This window comes from Lineus longissimus, chromosome 14, assembly GCF_910592395.1.
Source record: "Lineus longissimus chromosome 14, tnLinLong1.2, whole genome shotgun sequence".
In the NCBI taxonomy this organism is placed as follows: domain Eukaryota; kingdom Metazoa; phylum Nemertea; class Pilidiophora; order Heteronemertea; family Lineidae; genus Lineus; species Lineus longissimus.
Genome location: NC_088321.1, coordinates 16,224,448 through 16,250,576, shown reverse-complemented (window position 1 = coordinate 16,250,576; position 26,129 = coordinate 16,224,448). Strand labels below are relative to the sequence as shown.

Here is a 26,129-nt window from a genome sequence, read left to right as displayed (position 1 = left end):
ACCTTATTACAGTAGGGGGCAGTACATAGTTAGCAGCCCAATACTCAGTAGACACCCCATGTCAAATGTTCCATGCAGTATTGGACCACTAACTATGCTAACAATACATTCCATTGTTTGGTATCAAAGTCCCTCATTGGTTGGACCCTTAATTAGTGGTCCCACACACAATAGATTTCCAGCCCATGTCAATGTCATTCACAAAAGGTTGTGTATTGTACTGATCCTCTAACTATTGCTAGCACTGTCACTGTTTGGTGATGAAGTCCCTTATTGTTATAAATCAGTCCATAGCTGCTTGTCCATTGTGAGAACAAAGATTTTGATTGCACACACTCGACATATATTCATCTCAGCACTTCAAGGGTTAACATAACAAATTGATAAAAATTAATGTATTGGTAAAAACGACCAGAAATCTTGAAAATTCAAGATTGTTTTATCACGCTCTTTAGTGAGCACTTTTCCACATTCTTGAGTCAGGGTTGATTTCGAGACCTCAACATTTAGAAATGGAGGATTTTATTCAAAATACTCCATGTTATAGATTGTCAGAAGCTGTTAATGTGACCATTTGTTAGAAAGCTCTCGTCAACAACTTCCTGGTGATACTATTATCTTGTGGATGAACAAAAGGGTTACCCTCCTGTCCCATCTCACCTATGTCGTGTATGTGGCCGCTATTTCCCCGGGATTGAATGACTCAATATGAGGTAGGAACGTGTCCGCCAATAGTCAACAGGTCGCCTCCATTGTGTGCGATTGTTTACGCTTCACCGCCGTAGTGAATGCGACCCATCTATTCACATGGATTCTCAAACTGAGGCTGCGAGAGTGTGTTCTTTGTTGCGAGTCCTATGGGCCAATCATGAGACATCTCTCATGGTGGTCGGCACAGAAACAGGACTTGAAAAAGTGGTTAAAATACCTGTTCTGGCCCGGAGGCCCGTGAATCCGAAAAATGAAGATGCCTGTCCTCATAACTCATGACTCAATCATGAATGAAGTTCGATGCTCCGGCGTGTTCCAAGCCCTCAACCTCTCTCTCACAGCTGTTGCACCTCATTTGCATAACTATTCTGTGTCTTTTGTTCATGAGGTAGCTTTTGGCTTCGTGTACCTCTGTGGAGGTGAGCCGGCATAAACAATAGAGGTGCAGGGTTATATTCTCATTGATGAGCAGAATATTTCAATGATAAAGTTTGATGAAGTTTTATTGATAAAGATGAGGTGTATTTTCAGCTATTGGCCAGTTTTATCGGTGAAAGGTTTCCATTTGAATGTCTCTACAAATAAAATTTCACGAAAAAGAAATGAATCGATGAAGGTGCGACACAACCTGTGTTGTTGAGTTTGATCAGGAGACGAGAGAGGGAGAAGTTAGGGTTTGCGGGTTGGGTGTCAGCATTGGGGGGAGGGGCCGCTTGATGTAGCCAGGAAGATATGGCAATGATGATTGACACTTGATGTTGTCTGATGCTAGCTCCCTTCTCTGCTGAGAAAATGGATCCATCAAAAATCCAGAAAGCACAAGCACTTTCGAACTCATCTGATCACATTATCAGTGGCTGATCCCAAAGCTTTCAGGCTCCATGGGTCACAAAGTCATAAAACGTTGTTTTCGCCACTGTTTAGGTGACATTGTCATGGCAACGATGGTGACAGTTGGCGCGACTTGAAAAGCCTATCATTGCACAATAGATGATTATGATGGGCACAGATTGTGGTGATTAGGCTCCATCGTAACAATAAGAATTGTACGACGGGTGATGAGGCGTGCATGCATTATTACCAACAGTTCAGTAACCTTTGGATAATTCAACATTTTTGCCATACCAGTTCTTGAAGGGTTAATATTTGCCGAGTCACATGACCATTTAATAAAAGAGGCCTAGCTCCGATGGACTTGGCGGCAGAGAGGAAATTGGCATTTTGCCAAACGTCGACAGCGTATTCATACGGCATATTATTGATGGGTTTTATTGATCGTAGTTCTAGATATAGATTTTGATGGCGGTATAGGCCTGTGTATGTATGGGTCTAAGGTGGATGCTGGGAGCAGTGGGGCTGAGGCATGGCAGAAAACAAGATGAATCATATTTGTCAATTTCGAGATAAAAAACGAGTTGCGACTTGGACTTCTCCTACAAAACAATGACGTGTTATGACTCGGGACTTCTCCTACAAAACAATGACGTGTTATGACTCGGGACTTCTCCTACAAAACAATGATGTGTTATGACTCGGACTTCACCTACAAAACAATGACGTGTTATGACTCGGGACTTCTCCTACAAAACAATGACGTGTTATGACTCGGGACTTCTCCTACAAAACAATGACGTGTTATGACTCGGACTTCTCCTACAAAACAATGATGCGTTATGACTCGGACTTCTCCTACAAAACAATGACGTGTTATGACTCGGGACTTCTCCTACAAAACAATAACATGTTATGACTCAGACTTCTCCTACAAAACAATGACGTGTTATGACTCAGACTTCACCTACAAAACAATGACGTGTTATGACTCGGGACTTCTCCTACAAAACAATGATGTGTTATGACTCGGGACTTCTCCTACAAAACAATGATGTGTTATGACTCGGGACTTCTCCTACAAAACAATGATGTGTTATGACTCGGACTTCTCCTACAAAACAATGACGTGTTATGACTCGGGACTTCTCCTACAAAACAATGACGTGTTATGACTCGGGACTTCTCCTACAAAACAATCACGTGTTATGACTTGGACTTCACCTACAAAACAATGATGTGTTACGACTCGGACTTCACCTACAAAACAATGACGTGTTATGACTCGGGACTTCTCCTACAAAGCAATGATGTGTTATGACTCGGACTTCACCTACAAAACAATGATGTGTTAAGACTCGGACTTCACCTACAAAACAATGACGTGTTATGACTCGGGACTTCTCCTACAAAGCAATGATGTGTTATGACTCGGACTTCACCAACAAAACAATGACGTGTTATGACTCGGGACTTCTCCTACAAAGCAATGATGTGTTATGACTCGGACTTCACCTACAAAACAATGACGTGTTATGACTCGGGACTTCTCCTACAAAACAATGACGTGTTATGACTGGGACTTCTCCTACAAAACAATGACGTGTTATGACTCGGGACTTCTCCTACAAAGCAATGATGTGTTATGACTCGGACTTCACCTACAAAACAATGATGTGTTAAGACTCGGACTTCACCTACAAAACAATGACGTGTTATGACTCGGGACTTCTCCTACAAAGCAATGATGTGTTATGACTCGGACTTCACCAACAAAACAATGACATGTTATGACTCGGGACTTCTCCTACAAAGCAATGATGTGTTATGACTCGGACTTCACCTACAAAACAATGACGTGTTATGACTCGGGACTTCTCCTACAAAGCAATGATGTGTTAAGACTCGGACTTCACCTACAAAACAATGACGTGTTATGACTCGGGACTTCTCCTACAAAGCAATGATGTGTTATGACTCGGACTTCACCTACAAAACAATGACGTGTTATGACTGGGACTTCTCCTACGAAGTATAAATATATTGCTGACATCCCGAGTTAATACGATGCAGATGGATGCTGTATTTTCGATACATTCATATTAACTTCTACGCAGGCCCATGAATAACGCTTAATCAGCCCATATCTATTCATTGTTATGCCAATGGTTACCATGGTGATCATGCTAACATGGCCTATTTATTTTGTGGACTTTGTCTTCGATGACGTGATGAGTATGAAAATGAACATCTCAATTTTATGATGAATGATTAATTTGCGCTCCTGGAAGAGTTAAAATCGACATCGTTACATGTTGGCTCTGACTTCAATGCGGCAAATTCTGATGTCCTGGATTCAATGTCCAATGTTCTATCGTGATTTTTATTTTGACGAATCAAGGTTATTTGAAAGTTCGCAAAAAATAAAACGCCAGTGAAAATTTGTGGTAACAGTCAGCGAAATAGGGATCATATCCAACCAGTTTCTGAAAACTGGCCGAGTTGTCTGCTGAAAACAACTGATGTTGACTTTCAAAAAAAGAAATGTTTTTTTCTGTGAATTAACCCATTATTGGTTGACAGGGACGGCTTATAAAAGATATCGATTACCTCCTGCCCTCTTTACATTTAAGTTGATTTTGAGTTCTTCCATTGTTCTGGGCTTTTGCTTGTTTACATAACTTCTCGCATGTAAACAGCTGTTGCCAGCAGACAATATGGGTGAGTCCATTCAGGAAATAGGAGCAACAGGTGCATATAAAAACTTAAATTCTGCAATAATTTTCTAAAAACCGTTTTTTCATAAAAAATATTTCAAGAGGAATATATTCATACATTAGAAAAAATAAAAAGCAAAATGAAATTTTTTTGAAAAAGTTGACTTTGTTGGTCTGTGGTAAGCTGTCACCCCTCTGATTTCAATATGCCCACACATTGGCTTTTCCTGTATGAAATGGAGGTCCATACATAAAAGTATGAGGTCTAATGATACACTGGAAACCTTCATACACACGAGGACATGATTCTGATGCAGGTATGACAAATAAATGTGTTTCGATTTTGAAAATTTTCAGTCGATTTCCCAATTTTATCAAATTTCTCTTTCGATTGATTTTTGGTCAGTCTATCTTGTTAAGTGAACTGGACACTAAGAGGGTACCTGTCATCAGTTACATAATCAGCGATTATTACCTAGCTAATTACAAACCACAATTAGTGACTAATTAACTATACATGCTCTAATGATGATCCAAACCTGGTATGGCAGATTTTAGTCCAGACTGTGTTCAAGTTTAAATTCGTGAGAACTTATCCAACTCGTGCTATTTGTGATAAAGTTTGCACTGCTCTTTTGCATACATGTATACGCCTATATAACATTGTAATCAATTCTCAATATCGCTTTTCATTTTCACTGGTCACACTGTAGAGAATAAGTGAAATATCGACTTCAGAATCGGCCGTGAAAACCACATGTGCATCTTGTGTATGTGTGGTGCAGCTTCTATAAAAAAAAAATTGCCAAGCTATAAGTAGGCGAATTTTCTCATTTTCATTCGGTGATATACTAAATTTTGGGTTGTTTGCACTCGTGCATCCACAATAATAAAACTCTCACAAAAATTTAACTGTTTATGGTATATTGTTATACCTGATAACACTGAAGAAACTTATCTACAAATTTATCAAAGTTTGTTTGGTGAATCCTAGAAATTTTACATTTTGGCCTGGGAAACTGTGCACATGTCCAATGATTGACAGGTGAATGAGTAAAAGTCATAACCAGCGGACAGGCCATCTTCAGCGCAAGGTTAGTCCCTATAGGTGGCGCTAGCAAGAGTGGCCGTACTAAGGACAAAACATGAAAACTGCTAATGATTACATCAGAAGAAATGAAGAACTAATTCATTGTTGATACCATATTGATGCATCTGCCGAGCAAATCCTAGAAATCAAAACACAAATGGTACAGCACATGTTTGGTGAACGGCTTACCAGATGGAGCCTGATCTTACCCACCTGCACGTTGATTCATACCAGACAAGTAGGCCTATTAGCAGATGATCAGAATGTGACGGCTGGCCCTTCAATTGGGAATTCCTTCAAATCCTGGAAGTCAAATGTGTGGCCACCTGTAGGCCTAGCAGACAAGTTATCTTTACCCCACCTGGACCAAGAGTGCAATTGACATTATACCTAACAGATGATGTAAAAATGACGGCTGGCTCATCGAAAGGGAATTCCTTCAAATCCTAGAAGTTGAATGTGTGACCAGCTGTAGGCCTGGCTGGTAGAGGGGTCTTGACCCCAGCTGTCTTGTGCAAATGTTGCAAATCACAACAAAAGATTTTATCATCGTGCTCGTGTAAGCGTATTGCTCAAGGACACAGCCATTTAGTCGCCCACTCATATCATCCTAACTGCTGCAAAACAAAATCATTCCTGCAGTCAGAAAACGATATATTCATATATTTCATGAAAATGATAGAAATTTTTTTTAAGTGTGTAATACACAGGTATAGATTTGCATTTGTATTTTTCCGGGACGTACTGTAAATCTACTCTCCGGTCCTCCACCCTCATATACCTAGTAATATATTCCCAGCATGCATTGCAATATTCATCAATCATCCTGGGAAGTTATTGATTATTCTTCCCGTCCCGCTACATGAACTATACCAAATATTGAATTTTCACCGTGTATTCTATAGGCCTTCTATACCCGCGTATAATTTTCATGCTCCACGGATGTGCTGGAGGTTTTTCTCGTGGAAGTGCATTACTGGCGACAAAGTGCTTTAGGTGAGGTTTCATTTTCACAATTTTGAGTTAATTTGGAGAATATTTTATCTTGAATTTAATCCAGTTTGTGTTTCAGTGTGATTGAACTGTTGTGTAGTGTTTATCTTTAGGCCTACTGTCTGTGGATCTGGCCAATACTGCTGAAACATCATCAGTTTGGTCCAATGCTGCCGCGATACAACATCTTCGACTCCTAGTAGGCCTATAATATCCTTCGCTGCGCTGATCAAGTGCAACAGGTGTAGTTGGCTACAGTGATGGTCAGATGTATCATACCCCAGTTCTCATCTGCTCCCTGTTCATCTACCCCACAATACATTCTAACACATCGTGATGCATGTTTTAAACACAGGGACTTGTTCTCACACCAGCCGTACTGGGGGGGGGGGGGGGGGGGGGGCTATTGCCTCAACTTGGTGAGCATGCTTCGACCATAAGCTGCACAATCTTCGCCTGAGCTGCACACAACTTACGCACACCATTCAGACATTAGGATCACTGTATGTCGCACGTATCAAACAGAAACCTTTCGGCACGCAACAAATGTCTAGGTTGCAGGTAGCTTACTGATAGCGTTGGGTGTGGACAGCTTATGCGCAGCAGAGGGGATGTCAGTTCTGACCTGGACTGTTATAAATGACAAATAACCCCATCAGTATATGAATGAAATCAAATTCAAATAAAGAAAAGTTCCAAATCGATATCAGAGATCAAGGCGGAAATCCGATCCCTAAAACAAAGCAAGTCATGTCGCCCATGTTTGCTCTCAAATCAACAAGTCTGAAATGAAGTTCTTGGGTTACTGTTTACTTTCTAATTCATCACAGTATTTACTCGCGATTAATCAAATATGTCTAATAAACGAATCAAGCATACAACAATCAAACGATCAATGGTCTGTAAAACAGCTCCCGAAAATCTTGACATGTCGTAGAAAAAACTGAATGAAATCCACAAAAGAATTGAAATTTTTGCAAATCAAAAAATAAGGAGGTACGAAAATTTAGCTGAATTCCCGGATATTTTAGATCAGTGGAAATGAGATCATTAGTTTTTCGGTAAATGGTAACTAATTTATGTTGATTTCAGGTGTTGTAATTTCAACAGAGGAGGAATCTTGTAATGATGACACATTGATTACTTACGAGTTTGTTCATGAACCTTTTAGAAGTGGTATGTCACGAACTGTGAGAATATCTCAAATGTTTCACTTGAGTTGACATTTGCCTAGGAAGTTGGCTCGCCTCGGAAAGTTAAAAAGTTTACCTTGTGACAAGAGTTTTAAAGGCCAAGTCGTCTCAGCCCTTCCGACCTTGCCAAGTCGTCTCAGCCCCTCCGACCTTTTCGAAAAGTTTACCCGGTTGACTGTTTAGTTTACATTACTCGAGACTTTTTGCTGCTACTACAAGCAGTGCCACCTATCATTAAATGTGCGAGACGATTCGCTGCGTTCAAGCTCTCGCTATGAGATTGACCGAAACGGAAAGCGCCAACATGGATTATACCGAACTCAAACCATTACAGGTAGGCGGCGCTAGTGTTCCTTATGAGGTGGATGGTTTGTAGCGGTGGCTGGGGCTAGAGACGTGGTGTTGGGTTTCCCCTTGGTGGTGATGGTCCTTTTGATTTTGAAAAAAAAAGTTTTTTAATAATCTGAAAATTTTCCGAGCAGAAACCGTATTTTGTCAGCAAATTGTGTTTGTATATATTGTCAGGTTGTTTACTGATGATGAATTTATCTTTCAGATTCTCAGATTGTGTCCGATTTTCTTTCTTAGGTCATCATTGACACACTGTCCGAGCGGTCATTTTCAACTTTTAGGGTCCGGGAAAAGTTTTCACGAAACTTTCAAATTTGGCCCATAGTAGGTTAACGGATCAATAATTGTGTATTTATTGTTGAAGATCAATGATCACGGCCAATCAATTCTCCGTGAGAATTAACACAAATGCGTGTACTTTCAACGACTCTGAGAGGACCATGGGAGAAAGTCGCGATGGTGACAGATGGCCTCGTATTCTGATCGCTGAATTCACGAGTTTGACGACTCAATTTCAATTCGTCTCGGTTTCAATTACTGACTTGATTTTCGCCGAGTTTTTAAAGTGAGATGAGTTTGACATGTGTTGTTAACTTGTCCAACTTTGGGGCGGGTGGGGGGGGGGAACTCTCTATTTCTCTGATACCAAAATGCATTCATATTTCCCCAAACTCGAGTTGTGGGAGTTTCTCAAATACCAGTATATGCGCATGTGTACCGGCAATAGTGGGGTACGGATCAAGAACTAGGCATGCATTGAGCTTGTCTGAAAGTTGGCTAGAATCTTCGGTAAACAACCCAAACTCTGTCCTTTTCATCCAAATCCTCGCCCACTAGAACGACATGATTACAATCCAGCATCCGTAAACACAGAAACCAAGTTCGTAACCCTGAATAAATTCAGTGCGCAAACTGCAATCAGAATGAGGTCGTAACTCTCATAACCTCCGGCATTTTCCAGAATTCAAATTTCATTGAAACGATTTCAAAAGAATCGAGGAAGTTTATGAATTTTAAAATGTTGTTAGTGTAATTATGCGTGAAGCTATTCTTTGACGTAAGGATATGGTGACGTTTTGAAGGCAGGAATTTTCTTTTCGAGTTTGGCTGTTTTTTGCAGTGGGGTTTTGTACCGAGCATCGACGGAAGCATATCAAGTGTCAACTTCCACACAACTTTTGAAATTTAAAAAATGTCGAGAATGAAAAATTGTAAAAATCTTTGAGGAATGGGGTGCTTTAAATGCGATGGTGCTATGACCTGGTTTATTGTAGACTTCTTTTGTATTGGCCAAAACAGGAGTGTGCAGGTCTTGTGCAAAACACGTGGCCATTGGGTCGGTCCATTGTCGTCCCCAGTCACCCCTCATTAATCTTAATGGACCCACCCAAGGGTGACGGACTGGCCCGCTCGTGAATAGGGTACCCTATGCATTGTGGGATGCTACATACAGGAAGTGTGCTCAGCGTGTGTTTTGACGAGACGACAAAAACGTTCCGATGGCACTGGATATGTTTTATTTCTCGCAGCTTCCCCGACTTCCGAAACTTGAGGTGCGGTATTGAATTGTTTTAAATCTTTCAAACTGTCGATTCATTCCTTCTTGAAAGTTCGCAGGTTTCTGCAGACTTGCTTGAATCTCAATATAGAACATTCTATTGTTGCATTCTTCATGTTGAAAAGTTCACATTGCAGACTCGTGTTGTGCTGTTGCACCCATTGGATTCATGTTGTAAAAGTTTCAGGGTCTGGGGCCTTTGGGCACTGCATCATCCAGGCTCAGGGACTGGGGCCTTTGGGCACTGCATCATCCAGGCTCAGGGTCCGGGGCCTTTGGGCACTGCGTCATCCAGGCTCAGGGTCCGGGGCCTTTGGGCACTGCGTCATCCAGGCTCAGGGTCTGGGGCCTTTGGGCACTGCGTCATCCAGGCTCAGGGTCCGGGGCCTTTGGGCACTGCATCATCCAGGCTCAGGGTCTGGGGCCTTTGGCCACTGCATCATCCAGGCTCAGGGTCTGGGGCCTTTGGGCACTGCATCATCCAGGCTCAGGGTCCGGGGCCTTTGGACACTGCATCATCCAGGCTCAGGGTCTGGGCCTTTGGACACTGCATCATCCAGGCTCAGGGTCTGGGGCCTTTGGGCACTGCATCATCCAGGCTCAGGGTCCGGGGCCTTTGGCCACTGCATCATCCAGGCTCAGGGTCCGGGGCCTTTGGGCGCTGCATCATCCAGGCTCAGGGTCTGGGCCTTTGGGCACTGCATCATCCAGGCTCAGGGTCCGGGGCCTTTGGCCACTGCATCATCCAGGCTCAGGGTCTGGGCCTTTGGGCACTGCATCATCCAGGCTCAGGGTCCGGGGCCTTTGGGCGCTGCATCATCCAGGCTCAGGGTCTGCTCTTTTGACTTGATGTTCTCCTGGGAATAGGCGCTGCGTTGCTTGAAACTCTTAGGACAGGTTCAGTGCCACCCTCGCATGTAACTCTGACATTACATCTCAAAGTGCCGAACACCAAAGAAGAAGATTGACCTATCTCTGGCGTGGTTGACTTTGGATTGTTCTTGGTGAAGACCTCAGAACAGCCTTTGCTAGTCTGAAGTCATCCAAGTTTGGAGTGTTCAGGAACACACGGTTTGAATCGTTGACGGGAGGTGAATACCATTTCTACCTGTGGTGTAGTTGGTCGAAACGTGTGCGCTGTGTTTGAATGAGGGGGTTAACCAGTGTTTGGTGCTTGGTCTTGCAAGGTTTTGATTGGAGCTGGTTGGTTGCTATGAACCTTGTTGTCAGCTCATGGTTCACAACTGTTTGTAAACATTATAGTAAATTGTAACATTTGTTACGAATTTGTAAACACAGCTGATTCAACTCTTGAATGAAGCAGACGTTCAAACCTTGTACCAAGGGTGACTATTGCCATTCTCCTGTAGTGCATTCGGATGGTGCTTTAGAACCACAGGAACAGGTTGTAAAGAGGAAGTTGAAACATTTGTTGGTAAACAGTGACATCTGATGAAATTTATGAATGAGCAGATGGACAAACCTTGTATCCAGGGCCCTTGTGGCTGTGTTCAAGTGGTGCATTCATATAGTGTGTTAGACACCTTGGAACAGGTTGCAGTTGTAACATTTGTACCATCTTGTGAACATCTGACAGAATTTCTGAATGTAACCAGAAAACATATGGCTTCTTGTAGCAGACGTTAAACCTCATAACCAGGCTACCATGCTGCATGCTCAAAAATGCTTCAAGTAGTGCATAAGAACAATAGGAGCAGGTTGAAAAACAAATGGCAAAATTCTTTCCTTTTAACCTTTATGCAGGTGCCCATATCATATCTTAATCAAACAAAGATGTATTAGTTGTAAAAAATGGGACAAGATTGGACATCTGTAGTTTCAATCTCCACCCAGGTGCAAAAAGCCAATGCTTTCTGTACATCTTGTGTGCAAATTCTGCACCTTGGTGCTTGGTTTCCTTGGATAATCAGGAAGCAGGTGTCATAGTTTTACTATCTTTTACCAGCTGTCTTCTGCCAACAGGCGGCCATTTTGTGCTCTCTTGAAATAATAACATTAGCCTTCTGAGTGTACTGATCAGCTGGGCGATGATTGCATCTGAAGCCAAACGTTTGTTTACAAACACTGTACAACATGTATCGTGACAAAAATGTCTAGTCCACTGGCAGGAATGGAATGTAAGCACAGTTGTGAGGTGGTTGGCGGCCATTTTGGAATAACAGTGTCATCCTTGTATTAACAGCTACTTGGAACTCTTCGAAGTTTGAGACCATGTTGGTCACCTGGTGGCTGTCCATAGATCAGTGATGCAAATCATTGAACATCGATCTTCTTCACAAAAAAGACAAAACGATATACCAAATAGTCTCTCTGGTACACTGATGTTGACAACCTGGTGGCGGGAATTTGAACTATCGCCCTAGTCGGGAAAGTGTCAGTACCCAAGATGACTACATTTGCTGTAAAGAATAGTCGGGGAATCAATGATATGTAGAGTTGGTTGGGGGAAGCACACCCTGGAGCAAAATCCTTGAGTGGAAAGGTCGACTCAAAACAAGCATAAGTCGCAGCTGAAGGCTGTTAATTGCAGATTTATAAATACTTCAAAAGGCTGCATCAGCCTCACTATGGGTATCCGCAGAAGTGGAAGAATCACGCTGCGTTCGAAGCAATTTATGTTTTCTATTTGTTTATAACGAGTTGATTTGGGAGCGTGTTTGAATTTATTCTGTTAAGATGATATGCGCTTTAATTTTGCGCTCGGTGGTTTAATTTGGTTCGAAACGTTTGTCTGTTTTCATTTTCGTCACTCAGACATACCTGTTGCTGATGCTGCCTCGAGTTATGCGGACGTTAAATTTGAGGATTTTGTTTCCTGAATTCCTGGCGTTCTTGTTAGAATTAAATCACCAGTGATCTCCCGAGGCAGAAGGGGGTCAAGGAGGAAGTAAATTCTGAGTCTTAAATCTAATTTGAAGATGTTGGACACTTTTGAATCTTAAATCTAATTCGAAATGATTTTGCTAAAGACCTTGCTTTATTTTGGCCGAGAGAACATTGCTTACTCACAAACTTATTTCAACCTCATCCAACATATTTATTTACTGGAATGCACCCGCTGGCGAGGTTAACGTAATCTGCGTAATCTCAAAGATTTGAAAAGAGATAAGTTTGAGATCTACCATTGATAACCTTCAGGGAAATCATTTCACAATGATGGCATAAACTCTTGTTGCAGGGTAGGCTCATCATGGTCTAAAATCTATCTAATATCAGAAGTGTGCATTAAAGATACTTGAATGCAGAAATATAGGACTAGGACCTACATCAGTGCAGTTGTTTACCGGAATCCACTCTCAGATTTTTTCCCGATAACACACCCATTAGTTCAGACATTGAGATAAACATCAAAAAGTCATTTCACAATGTCGATATCAACTCAGATCGCATTGTTGGTGGGGAAGGGTTAAAATCTATTATATTCTATGTATGGTTATAGGACTAGGCTGTTATTCATGGTGGTAACGACGACGGCAGCTGTCGCCGATGATGCCACGAATATATACTTGGTGGAGGAGCTTTAAAACTGCATCAAGGTTGGGTTTTATATTTCGATATTTTGCATTGAAATAATTGAGGTTTTGATAACGGATATAGTATGCAGTGTGGTCTTATGTTTAGGTGTCCAAACAAATATTAGAACGTCATACGGTATGAGCGGAAGAGGGGTGAATAGTGCTCCCCTCCACTTGCGAAATTTGGGGAGGAGCTGACCCTTGTCCGGTGGCCTAAATAACTGGAACCAAACTATATCTGCAAAGGGTTAATTAGAGCGATGTATAATCATTTCATTGATAGTGTTTTAATAATTCATTGACAAAGCCATCAAGATGTTGTTGATCTTGAAGCAGATTCCAGCTTCTCCAAGCTGTGCCCTGCTGCAGGCTGGTGCTGCCATCTGGGACAGATCAATGGAACTGAACTTGAGGTGGATCCTCTGAGCCAGGCTTTCTTGGGAAAGTGGTCTATTGACTCTAAATCTATTGATAATCTGGGTCTCTCTGAAAGCACCATGAATTGATATTTTGGGTTTCAGGAAGCTGAGTTTCATCTGTGTAGGGCCAAGAAATAACCAGTGAGACTTGAGTCAAACCCACCACCGTCGGAGGACCTAGTGCACCACCCCCTTCGACTGAGTCACTGAATTGTGGTGCAAGACTCAGCAAGGTCGTACCTTCCAAAAGATGATTTGAACCTTACCTCCAACTCTTCCAAGAAAGTTGATCTCACAACGATTCATCTTGTTTATTTGTATCTTTCAAACTTTGTTTATTTTTGAGAGCGCTTTGGCAGAGAAGGCCACTGAAAATACCTCGCAGAAATCTTATATCTTGACAGAGCCAGGGAGCGAATTCCAATCAGGTCACCGTGTGGTCTGCATCTCCAGTTCTGCCAAATAATTTTGGGGAAAATGTTTAGTTTTCAAGGCTGCAGTGTCTTTACTGAAACTGCCTCTGCCAAAATCACCATGTTACCACAGGCCGAGATAAACTCCAACAATTTGAATATTTTTCGTGAACATCCCTCTAAATACTCAAAGTAAACATTTTAAAAGGTTCAACAAATAGATCATAGTTCACAAGTAAATAAACGTTTCCAAACATCTAAATTTATAAACTTTTTACCTGAGTTTTGAATGGTTTTGATTACTTTTAAAAGTTTCCATAATTGAGAACATGTCATGCTTTTGTACTGATGGTGGGATGTAGAGAGATGTGATGTACAGTTTGCGAGTGGTAGTCCTTGCTTTTGATTCATGGTCAGGGTGATTCACATAGTCATGTCTACATTCAGATCTGCGCCGATCTGACAAAAATCTTTGAAGAAGTCTGCAATGAGATTTCAAAGGCAGCATGTAAAAACCAAAATAGCCGTCAGTCTGTGATGATAATCTTCTCGGAAGCTTACGATACTCGCCAAAGTTTGTATCGTGGTCAGAGAGTGCGAACATGTTTCATACAAATGTTCAAACGTAACTGTTTCTAATGTTCATATGTGTAAATATCGCGGCCCTTTGGGGGTTTGTTTATACGATAGCTTCCCGAGCTGGAGGGGCCGAATTATTAAGAATTAGCTGCAGTAGTTTGTATTTAATATCTTGTAGGCCTTTAAGAAGGATTAAGATGGTGGCTATCGATGAGGGAGGTTGGAGTATCATTCGATCAAGCACTTGTTGAATTCTTGTTGAGTCTTCTGCTGAAATCGTACAAAATATGTGTCGGGTCATACGATACTTATGTTAACCTTTTCACATCGGCAAAGTCATCTTTCATGGCAAGCACCACCGCCTAAAACTCACAAAGCCATCAAAATCAAACTTTGAAAAAAACCTTCCACTAATTGTAATCAATTACGCGAGAAACGAGATCTAATGACACCTTAATTTATCACGATGAGAATCGACCCAAGGTCGTCCAGAGCCAATTACCCTCAAGTGAGAAAGTTCCAAATTTTGCCGATGATATTGATTTTGTTGCGAGTTTTGTATCTTGCTCTCGACTTGTGAGTATCGGGAATAAAAACATTTAGATTGGCCAGGTGTCTGGCGGCTGTTGGGCTGGCGATCTTCTCATGAACGCTGTTGGCCGCGTCCTTGTGACAAGGGAGTTCGCTCTCTTACAAAGTCAAACTTATAACGTTGATGACATTTGTTTCCTTTCTAAAAAATTGGATGCAATCAACTTACTTACACTTTGACATGTAAATGAGTTCATGTGAAGGACACTGTTTTCTTTCTCTGGCACTTTGAAACACGAGCGGGAAATCGTGCTAATTGAGATGCGCTAAACTTTATGAAAAACACAAAAGTTGGTGAATTGGAGATAGTTTGAATATTGCGTTGTTTTGTGAAATTTGATGGTTAACGTGTTACAGTTGATATTTCCGAGCGCAGTTTGTGTTTGACAGCACGTTCACGAAAATTGTGAAAACAATGTTTTCATGAAAATGTCATGTGAACAGTAATCGAGTGCAGTTTAAAAGGGAAGAATATCAACGGGGATAAACTCGTCTCCTGCCCCCCTGGTTGCCAGGTTACCTGCTGGGAACCAGGCTTTACTACCTCCGGTAACCATAAACAACCTTGCACCCTCCGACCTGATTGCTGGATCCCTTAATCCAAACCCAAACAGTGGCCTCAGGGCGAGGGATCCAACGAGATTTTGAAAATCCCTCCTGATGTAATACTTGGAGGAAAATTAACTGGATTTATGTAAAGAGGAATAACTGAGCTTATTGGCTATTGCTAGGCAAAAGAGATATTTGATTATCATTGCTTGGTTCAGTAAAGGAAATGGGGAATTTAAATCTAGTTGTTTTAGAAATAGATTGCAAAATACAAAAAAATCAGTGCGCGGTTCAAAAAATGCAACAATTGAGTGTAACAAAGTAATTGGAAAAATGCTATTAGGTGCAAGAATTTTGAAAAACATGCAGTTTTAAATCAATTTTGAATTGCTTTCAACAGAAAGAATGGCACTTTTTCACTTAGAAGACACAAAATGAAAGCAGTGGAGAGTATTGTATATTTTGTTATATAAAGTAAGTGGTTGTGGTTCAATGAGCAAGTTTTGACCAACAAACCATTTACTAATTAGGCAGCCTGATTATACATAGTTAGGGTGACAGCTTAGCTTTGATTTAAGTATAGAATTCTTAAATCTATGGAGGATGAAGTCACAGTTGAATAATCTGGTATTTTGACACAGCTTGCAATTTGATTAAAAGTATATTCTATATAGTTATTGGGTGATATGAATAAATACTAGCAAATGCTTTTACTCCGGTTTTGTACAGGAAGGCCTAGTGTAAATGTACATGGAGATTTAGATAAAAGCATTTGCTAGTCTTTATTCATATCACCCAATGTGTTCAGTGTAAGAGTCGATCTTCATGATCATGCTAATGCTAATTATAAAGGGATGATGTCAACTTTGGACTCATCAAAATCTGGAGCAGAGACGTTGGTTTGAAATGAATTGATTCCCCTCTGACAGGGATGACCAGCATTGATGTCCAAACATCCATTCCGACTCTGACAAACCAAGTCAAATTAGACTTTCAAATAGCCTGCGTACAAATATGCATAAGTTCACCGGGCATTCATGTAAATCATATATTTATATCATCCAAATCATGTACAAAACTATTCAACTGTGGAATCAATAATATTTTATGCGATTATTTATGAGGAAAGCACCTGGATGTTTCCCCGCAAACTTTGTCAACTTTGAATATTTTACAAAATGCGACAGTACCTCTTGTGATCTTCATGGTTATCCAGGTTTTCTGGACGGTTCACCGAAAACTATGTTAGTATACAAACTGGATAGAACCACCCATAGCAGCAGATACCTCTGTAGTCCGGACACCTCTCTTTCCAGGACAGCATTTGTCAGATCCTTCTACACCTACAGTGAATTATGGCTTGCTGCAAGTTCATAGTCTATAGAAGTACAGTGGTATGAGAAAAGAGTGGTTATTTCTCCTCAAACTGTTGAGGAAAACTCTGCATGATCCTTCTCTGACCTCAGATCATTTGAAGGGCCTGAGTATTTTATGCGAATATCATGATGGGCACACGTGGAGTTCGACGCTACCTTCTCTCCTATATAAAATGGATTGAACCCCTTGGATTGGCGAGGAGCACATCTGGCTCACCAATGATTCACGATATCAAACTTGGGAGTTGACAACTTCCTCAAATTCGTCCAGGGTGCTGCAACTTTGCTGACCCATCTTAAGTCAGGACTTGGTGGAGAGCATCATTTGTGAAAAATCTCATCAAAAAGGACTTCTTGGACTAGGGGTTTGCTTGCCTGCTCCAGAATTTTGATGAGTAAATTGTTTTGATCCATTGAATGAACTCTGTGAGGCTGTTTTACCCCTAGGTCCTGTTTCTGATATCTACATTGTGTTACCAGAGTTTGCTGTGGTATTGTCGCTCCTTGCATTGGGATTGTTTCTATGGTCGTGACTTTGTCTCTATGGATGTGACATTGCGTCTATGGATGTGACATTGTCCTGATGGCCTGCATTGTGTTGTGATTGTGACATTTGACAGATCATTCTGATGTTTCCAACTAGGACTTGAAGGTCTCTCAGTAGAACAACGTGGAAAATTGAGGATAATCGAAAATAGAAACTCCGTTTGCCAGAAAGTCGTGTAGAACTTTCAAAAAGAGTTGATTAGGATTTCACAAATTTCAGTTGGGATAGAAAACTTCCAAAACTTGAAACGTTGACATACAACTTTAGATCACGGAATACTGTGAACTTTGTAATGTATTGTGCGTATCCCACATCATACTATCATCATCCATGGATGTATTTCACGCGGGACAAGCTCCCCAAGCAAAAAGTAAGTTTTGAAATTTGAGAATATTTGCGTATTTTTTTCGCCAGTCGTTTAGACGTTTGGCGTGGTTGTTTAAATGTTCCTGTGTTTTTCTGGCCGGTGTATTTATCCCGTTGGCCATTTGAGTTCTTGACAGCGCTAATCGCCTGAAGCGGCTACTTTGGAGATAGAGATGATACAGGTAGCGGGATTAACCCGTTGACGTCCGATTCTTCTTGCGAGAAAAAGTTAGCTCACTCAAAGATGAACTGGTCGAGTGATGTTGAAGGTCACCTCGACCAAAAGGTTCCATGGCTGACCCTTACCAAAACCTCACTTTGAAGCATTTCTCAGGGATTAATTCGGTTTATAGATTTCTTTGCTCTCTGTCTTCAACAACTTTTTTCTCCAACATGTACACAGAAGAATAAGGAACAGCAGGTATGATCAATCAATGGTAACAGTGTAATTCATTTGTGGACGAAACTCTTCAATTGTTTAGTTTTAGAAGCAGTGTTTGGACTAAATAAGCTTTGGCAGATTAAGACCTAGCAATGAAAAGAGACTAATCTATTTGTAGGAGAAACTTTCTTTAATTGCTCTGTTTTCATTGGGGTCAGTTTTGGGGTAATAGGCTTTGATTCAAAGGCTTGTCAGGACAGTTGATACCTTGATGTTTGAAGTTTGTTTTGTCAGTAGGTTTCCTTAGTTAGGTGTTAATTGGTTGGTTGCTTTGTGTTTATGTCTAGGAGTTACTGGGGGGTTATTGTGTGAGGAGTGATAATGAGGAGTGTTCAGGAAATATGGGAGGCCTGAAGTACGTGGAGTTGAACTTCTTGGGGGGAGGAGAAACACTGATCGAAATATCTGACTTCGCCTCTTGTTTGTCGTTTCCAGTCTTTAGACAGTGTAAGGGAAGGGGGGTGCCTCGGGGAAGAGCATTGGACTTGTGATTGGAAGGTTGTGGGTTCAAAGCTCATCGACCTGGCCAGAGTCCACATCTCTTCAAGAAAAGCTATGGGGAAGAGAGGCAGGTTTGCCTCACACTTCCACGTTTTTGAGGACCTACGCAGTGAAAGTTTGACTAGTCAAACGCAAAGAAGGAAGAAAAAGAAGAAAATAGAAAAACTGCGCTGAGACCATGGCCGTAAACTTGTGAGCTGGCTGGGTTCAACATCCCCTGATGATGTGGACGCTTGGTCACAGTCACTGACCCCATCAATTTATCTGCCAATCATGTAATAATTCATTGTCTAATCGTAACAGATTCACAGGCAATAACGACCTATCAGAATCAGCTGTTGGTGGCATTGTCAGAGGCGAGGAGGGGGTGTCGCGGCACTTAGTGTGAGGCTTAAGGGGAGGCGTCAGCCATGATGGGCTAAGCCAGTGAGGGAGTCGTGTGGGAAGAGTCCACCCATGCTGACACAAGCTGTGACATAAAGTTACATTGGCAGTTTTGGTAGTTTTAGGGTGAAACTTTGTGGACTCCCCTCCCTGTACTAAATCAATGCATTCTAGTGCATTGTGTGAAGAATCATATTGGAAACATAGTTTGTTGGTTAAAATTTCAAGTAACACACAGTATAATCTATGTGCCTGACAGACAGAAAAGACACTGGTCATTCTAGAAAAAAGAGATTTGGCAAATTTGAGTTGTTTAGGGTGAAACTTGTTAAATGTTTCACGTAACACACAGTATAATCCATGTGCATGATGTACTGGTGATTCTTGTGAAAAAAAGGTACTGATTGCATGGCTATGAGGAAGGGTTGAACAGACCCACAAGTGTGTACATCAATGCACTGTAATTAGCCACATTATAATTTGTGTAGGTCTGGGAGGCTAACTTGAGTCTGTCTCATCCTACGACAGCAGAACTTGCACTGTTTCCTCTGGAAATGCATTAAGATTTCATGTCAACCCAGCTTGGAGTGGACTGACAAGTGTGTACATAAATGCATCGCATTGTGATTATGATGGCTGCAGCTCAGTGGGTATAAAGTGTGCATAGGATTTATTACTGGACCATGAAATCACCGTCATTAGAGGGGGAAGACCAATTGTTATTCATATTCTAGGGATTTGGAAATAAGTGTGGCTGAAGTGGCTCCTGATATTCAGTTGGGTTGAGGGGTCCATCAGGGTGACTGTGTCGAGGATATGAGTTGGTGACTTCTTGTGGATCTGGAACAGTGAGACTGAGGAACTGGATTTGGATCAAACGTACCAATATTTAGTCTAAAGGAATATCAGGTGGACTTGTAGGTCCAAGTTTTGAATCCTGATTACATCGATGTACAGGTGTGGTGCATGGAGAGTCGACATTGAGAACTGTTTTACGCTGATCTGGGTGACGAGACACAAACAAGAAAGAATCATATCACTGAAAACTGTGCAGTCATCGAAAAAGTGTTGTGGTGTATCGTAAGGATTCTGTGGGATTTGATGGTCCTGCCTACGTTGGGTATTTTCGCAATTCTGTTTGCGTTATATATTCTTGAAGTTTGCTTGATTGTGGATGTACTTCCTAAGGGGTGACTCTTTACTCTGTGGAATGTGTGGGAGGGATAGAGTTCAAAGTTCAGTTGGATAAGGAAGAAACCGTGATGTTTTATAAGGTGGTTGACAAAATTGTCACCTGCAAAATTACATCAGAGATGTGATAATGATACATATTGGTGTGAGAGTCGTATGATCATTTTCTGGGCGTACACATTCTCGAATCGGAAGTTTGTCTTCACCAATATCTTCCCAAAGATTTTTGACCGAGCAGTCACTCAAACGTTTCAGTACCCGTCAAGAATTGTTTTCCTGATCGATGAACGTTGACTTCAGTTTTCACAATTTACCAGTTGATTCTCAAACGACAGTCCCACTCGGAAATCTTAGTTCATCAAAATGGTGTCGCTGAGCTCAGTTCAGTCACGATATTTGGAGGAATTCTTCGACTTTGGGAGTGCGTTTGATGAGGTGGGTGTCACTTCTGGAAAAATATACAAAATTTAATTTAATCTTTTTACGTTATTTTCATTTTCAGGTATGAGGGAGAGTTGCCTGAAGCTTTACGATGTTTCAGCTGATTTCACAGTTTAAATTAATCATAATTTGATTCTTTTCAGGATTTTGTTTTAAAGAGAAAATTTGATGTATTTTTGAAACACGTTTGAACTTGAAATGTAATATTCTCGTCCTGGTTCCAGGTTTACTCGCCGAGCCCTGATGACTTTGGCCAAGACTCGCCCCGCTATACCTCGCCAAAACCAAATATTTATGGAGACTCATATTATGTCGGTGAGTACACTTCTCTTTAGATTACGTGTGTCCTTGGGTACTTACTGCTCTTGATTTGAGAGAAATTGAAAATTCGGTTGAATGGGTTAAATATTTAGAGCAACATTACCTTCTTTCTGGGAAGCTCTGTATAATCTCTCAATTCATTGATGGTGTGGTTACCTGGGTTTCTAAAGTTTAACGCTTGAAAAATGAATGTTCGTTGTGTTGATCTCTGACCTCGTTGATGATCACTCATTTCAGATGTCAAAAATGGTGAAAGAAACGTGTTGTGGTTTCCTGTGCTAATCAAACCCAGATGGAAGGAGGTATCTGACCTCACTTCCAGTGTCACAGTTTGTTGAAAGAAATGTCACTTTTTAAAATGTAGGCCTATTCTCAAAAAATGGAAAAAAGGCAACTGTTTCTACCGGCATTAGAAAGTTCTGTCACTGCCACAGGATTGCGTTTCTGATGCATTCTTCCTTACCATGTGACCTTGACCTCTATTCTGTCACTGCCACCGGATTGCGTTTCTGATGCATTCTTCCTTACCATGTGACCTTGACCTCTATTCTCGTTCTCGTTTCAGAAGGTCAGCACAGCGCGGATCCCTGGGTGTCGAATAACGGCATGCCGCCAACATCCTATTCATCAAATATGATCCACAGCGGTGGTGGGCATACGCCGTCGTCCTACAACAGTATGCATCACCACAATATGCCGCCGCACGAGAACACTGTAAGTACCAAGAGGTGGCGCCCTCATGACAAGCATCAACACCAACAAAGTGGAGGTTACAAGCCTTGCGGCGACAGGGTTCACGATTTAGCTGAAGCCATTTAATCAGTTCTCAAAACCAATTTGTGTAATCAAAGTGATTGTTGAGAGAAGAGCATTTACAGCCTTCCATAAAGGGTTAACATTGCTAATGACTGAACTGCCATGCGGCCACCTGGTGTGAGTTGGTAGTTGATGGCCAGGTACAACTGTTTGCATGCTGCAGTGATGGGACAGTGTGCATGAGGCTCCAGAAGTTGTGAGGGTAGGGAAGGGGTGCCCCTAGTTTGGTGTCTTCCTGTTTATGTTCACTTGACTGTGTTGTCCCAAATAAATTGCATGCATACCCACTGTGGAGGTTGAATGAGTAGTGTACAACCCATAGATTGACAGGCCGGGGGGGGGGGGACATTGTCCTTGTGTCATGTTTCATCACTAACACATGATCATAGCACTCACTAACACTGCTTGGTCGAGAAACATTTCAACGTCAGGTTGGTCGATCTTCTCCTAAAACTCGCCGTCCTTTTTGGTTGTTTTGAAGAGAAAACAGACACCTAAAAAAAAGCATGTCGACAGTGACGTAGAAATGTTCTTCGTATTCTGCTTGTTTAGTTAGCGGTGTTCGACCTTTGGCTGCTGAGGAACGAGGTTGCAAGGTTTTCCCCCCAAAAACATGCATTAGATGGCCGCTTGTGGAACTCTCACGTTACCCCAGTGACATTTAAACATTACCCCTGTGAACATGTGTGCAATGTGGTGAAGAGTAAATAAGTCCAAGGTCATCTTCTGACCCCAGATCTAATGTCAAGGTCACTGTTGATGTGAAGGTCACCTACTTGACTTGAGGTCATTGTAACATGGTGAAGGTTACTTTGTCTACAGAATGGTTGATTTCAAGGTCACCTGCTGACATAGTGTCAAGGTCACCCGCTGACATTGGGTCAATGTCACAATTGGCCCAAAATGGCTGAGTGATTTGAACACGGCAGCTTGATGTTTCTTCTCCAACTAAGTGAAAGCCTTGAAACATTTCATGTCTTGGTGGTGGTTCATACTAAAAACTGTTCTTTATTTCCTCTCCTTATTTCAAATGAATGAATTTCCCCTTGTTTATTTTCCTTATATCAAAATACCCTTTTCCCCTTTTCCCCTTTTGCTTTGTTTCCATCCTCTTCTGAAAATGCCAGAGGAAACTGAATTGATAACACATTTTTCCAAAGATTTTTCTGAGGACATTTCTAAAAGGTGACCAGTCAGTCTCAGTGACGAGGCAAAAGTTGCCATTTCATTGAGCAGACGCCACCATCTGCTGAAGATTTTCCATGAATTCTTCGAAATATCACAGAATATTTGGAGATAAGCAGCATCTTTTGTCAAACGCCACACAAAAATTACAAAAAGAACAAAATAGTGTCCAACTTTCTTCAAATTTTTCGGAAAAATTCCACAAAATTTGTAAATATGGTGCCAATTTTCTACTTGTAGCCATCCTACCACACCATGTCCCCAAACCATGATCCCGCACACAATATGATGTCACCCTCAGGTCTTCCACCAATGAGCTCCTTCCAGCGCTCTACGATGCCCAACACAACTACGTATTCAACCTCGTCCCCAACAGTCAACGGATCGGATATCATGGCGTCGCGTAGTAACCAGGGATCGGCGTCACAGCAAACAGGCGATGCTTTAGGGAAGGCGCTAGCTTCAGTGAGTGTTGCACTTGGTTTCATGTTTAGACACAAGGTGGCACTGGGGGTAATTTCATTCCAGATTATGACAAAATTGACTGAAGATGGACTTAGTGCAGGGCCATGTTTAATAGTGAGCAAAGAAGGAGTTCTGGGTATCGCAGGCAGTCGTTTTGATCAAAAATAAGAAGAAAGGTTGTTCAAAATGAACACCTCAAACTTCCTTCAAGATTTTGGACCAAATTTGAATTCAAGACATTAAATTTACAGATTGAATGTCCATATTTCGAGGGTTAAACTGTTTAAAGTATTGATATCAATTTTGCTAAGCAACAAAAGTTCAACTTGAAGAAATTTTCCCTTCTCAGCAGACCACCAACTGATTTCAAGTTAAACATCTGTGACATTGTGAATTTGAAATTCAGGATTCGCAATGCGGACATTTCTTTTGTTGGTTTCCAAGAAAGGTCTGCATTTAAACTGGATTCTTCGCATGAAATATGTATCTTCCGAGTTTGAATATTGGGAACTGATTTTCCGATGACGGAAGAGTATAGAGCGGAGCCTTAAATATTGATCCTGTCTGTCACCAACCCAGTTAACCTCCCATCATATCCTAATTTGCCACACGATTAAAAACTTCGCGGAGAAATTTCCACCAATAATAAGCTTAGAAATGAATCAACATCTTGGTCATTACGTAGTTCCTTTACTCCTGTTTCCCGTCAAATGCTCTTGAAAAAAAATGAATGGCTTGAAATTTGCTCTGTTATCAAAACTATTTGTGATTTGAACGGAAAAAGTCTCCGTTGTTTGACATGTGAGATAGTGGGTGTAAACTATTGGTAGGTGGTCTGGCTAGTTAGTGTACTCTCCGTCACAGTGTTAGGAAAGAAAATTAACTCATTTCGGTCCAGAATTGGGAAAATATAATGAAGCTGTTTGCTGTAGCTGAGCAGAATTGAGTGATTTATGTGGGAGGAAACCGACACTATTGGATGAGTCACTCGAGTTAGATTGCTATGTCGTGAGATTCTTAGTTCCCTGTGCCTCAACCAGGGTATGTTAGAGACCCTATCCACATTAGTGGAGCAAGTAAATTGTGATGGATCCTGTGCACACACTGCTGTTGTGATAGACGAGAAATGTCTTCAAGAGTGGACATGCAGGAGGAAAGTTTGGAGACAAGAAATACTGCAAGAATTGACAACTACATGAAAAACAAGGAGAAAAACCTAACATTTCTCTCTTTTGTGTTTTCAGATATACTCAACAGACCATACTAGTAGCAGTTATGGATCGAACCCGTCAACTCCTGTATCTTCTCCCCCTCCTATGTCAGGTGAGTTACACAACATGGCGGTGGCCGCCGTTTACCACTAAGTAGGTGTATGTTTGTGTTGCAAACCCATCAGTGCTTTTAGTATTCAGTCAAAACTTGTCGTGCAGGCATAACCAACCCATCTCTCTCTTTTCCAGGCCCAACTAGTCAATGGTCGCGACCAGCCACACAAAGTTCTACCTCGTCCCAGTTTGAGACCCATCTTCATTCACTGGTAAGACAATGAACATCTTATAGAATCAACCAACCTCGGCCCTATGCTCAAACACTTGCTCCAATAATGCATCTACTGTACATTGCAAATGTACACGTTGCTCTAAGCATCATAAAAACCAACGCATTCGATGTTTGGGTACGAGGTTGGTTCAACCTGGGACGTTTACTTGATTACAATAAACGCCGTAGTTGCATTTCCCATTTTGTTTTTTTGGTGTAAAAATATTTGTTTTTTCATTTTCAAAACTTATATTCTCAGTTCAGCTTCATCCAATAAGAAACACATCTTGTTCCCTATAAAAACTTTTCTTATGAACTAAATTTTTGTTTTTGATTTCAAAATTTTCAATAAGTTCGCCTGAAGTCATTCCCTTCCAATTGTTAGAATATGATTGCATGACCATAGCCAACCAGCATGCTTTTCTCTTTCCTCCAGTAACATTTGACCTTACTTTCTCAACCAATAGCATTTCATTGACCTTTGACCTTTAACATTTCGACCAATAGCAGTCTAGATTGGATGAGCTTCACAATAACCCCATTCACCTAATGTGCGATGACGAGGTAATGTACTTGAAGATGATTGGTTCATTTCGAGTGCTCCTCTCCTATTGGTCAGTGCTAGACCAATCAAATTCCTCCATCCCAATTCAAAACTCAAATATGATTCTCCTCATCCATTTGTTGATGCTTGACCAATCAAATCCCTCACCCCTGCAGCCAGAGATCACTGGTCCATTTAGAGTGCCTCCTCCCATCGGTTGACCAACCAGAGAGCCTTCTGATTGGTTCATTTAATGTACTTTCTTGACCAATCAGTGAGAATGTCCATTGTCTACCCAATATTCCTACAAATCCAAATGAGCCTGTGCCAATACATGTTACATCCCGTGCTGACACAACCCATCCCAGAACCCATGTGTCCTCGCCAAGAAAAATCCCACCCACCCTTCCTTGTAGCTTTTGAAGTTTGATGTGTGTCACTGTCCTTTCCATGAACTTGTGTTAGCTGGTATTGCCCCAT

At 41.4% G+C, this 26,129-nt stretch overlaps 1 protein-coding gene across 8 annotated transcripts in view; it reads left to right on the top strand.

Moving 5' to 3' along the window:
• Nucleotides 1-26,129, top strand: part of LOC135499005 (transcription factor 12-like) — a 90,192-nt gene that overhangs the window by 43,492 nt on the left and 20,571 nt on the right. For 5 of the 8 annotated variants that reach the window (XM_064789604.1, XM_064789606.1, XM_064789602.1 and 2 more), the window contains exons 10-15: nt 21,004-21,094; nt 21,666-21,814; nt 23,342-23,566; nt 24,811-24,889; nt 25,027-25,103; nt 25,613-25,669. In XM_064789604.1, coding sequence (XP_064645674.1) covers nt 21,004-21,094; nt 21,666-21,814; nt 23,342-23,566; nt 24,811-24,889; nt 25,027-25,103; nt 25,613-25,669 — 678 coding nt within the window. Of the gene's footprint in view, nt 1-21,003; nt 21,095-21,665; nt 21,815-23,341; nt 23,567-24,810; nt 24,890-25,026; nt 25,105-25,612; nt 25,670-26,129 lie in introns of all 8 variants that reach the window. The other 3 variants (XM_064789608.1, XM_064789607.1, XM_064789605.1) reach the window with 3 other exon arrangements.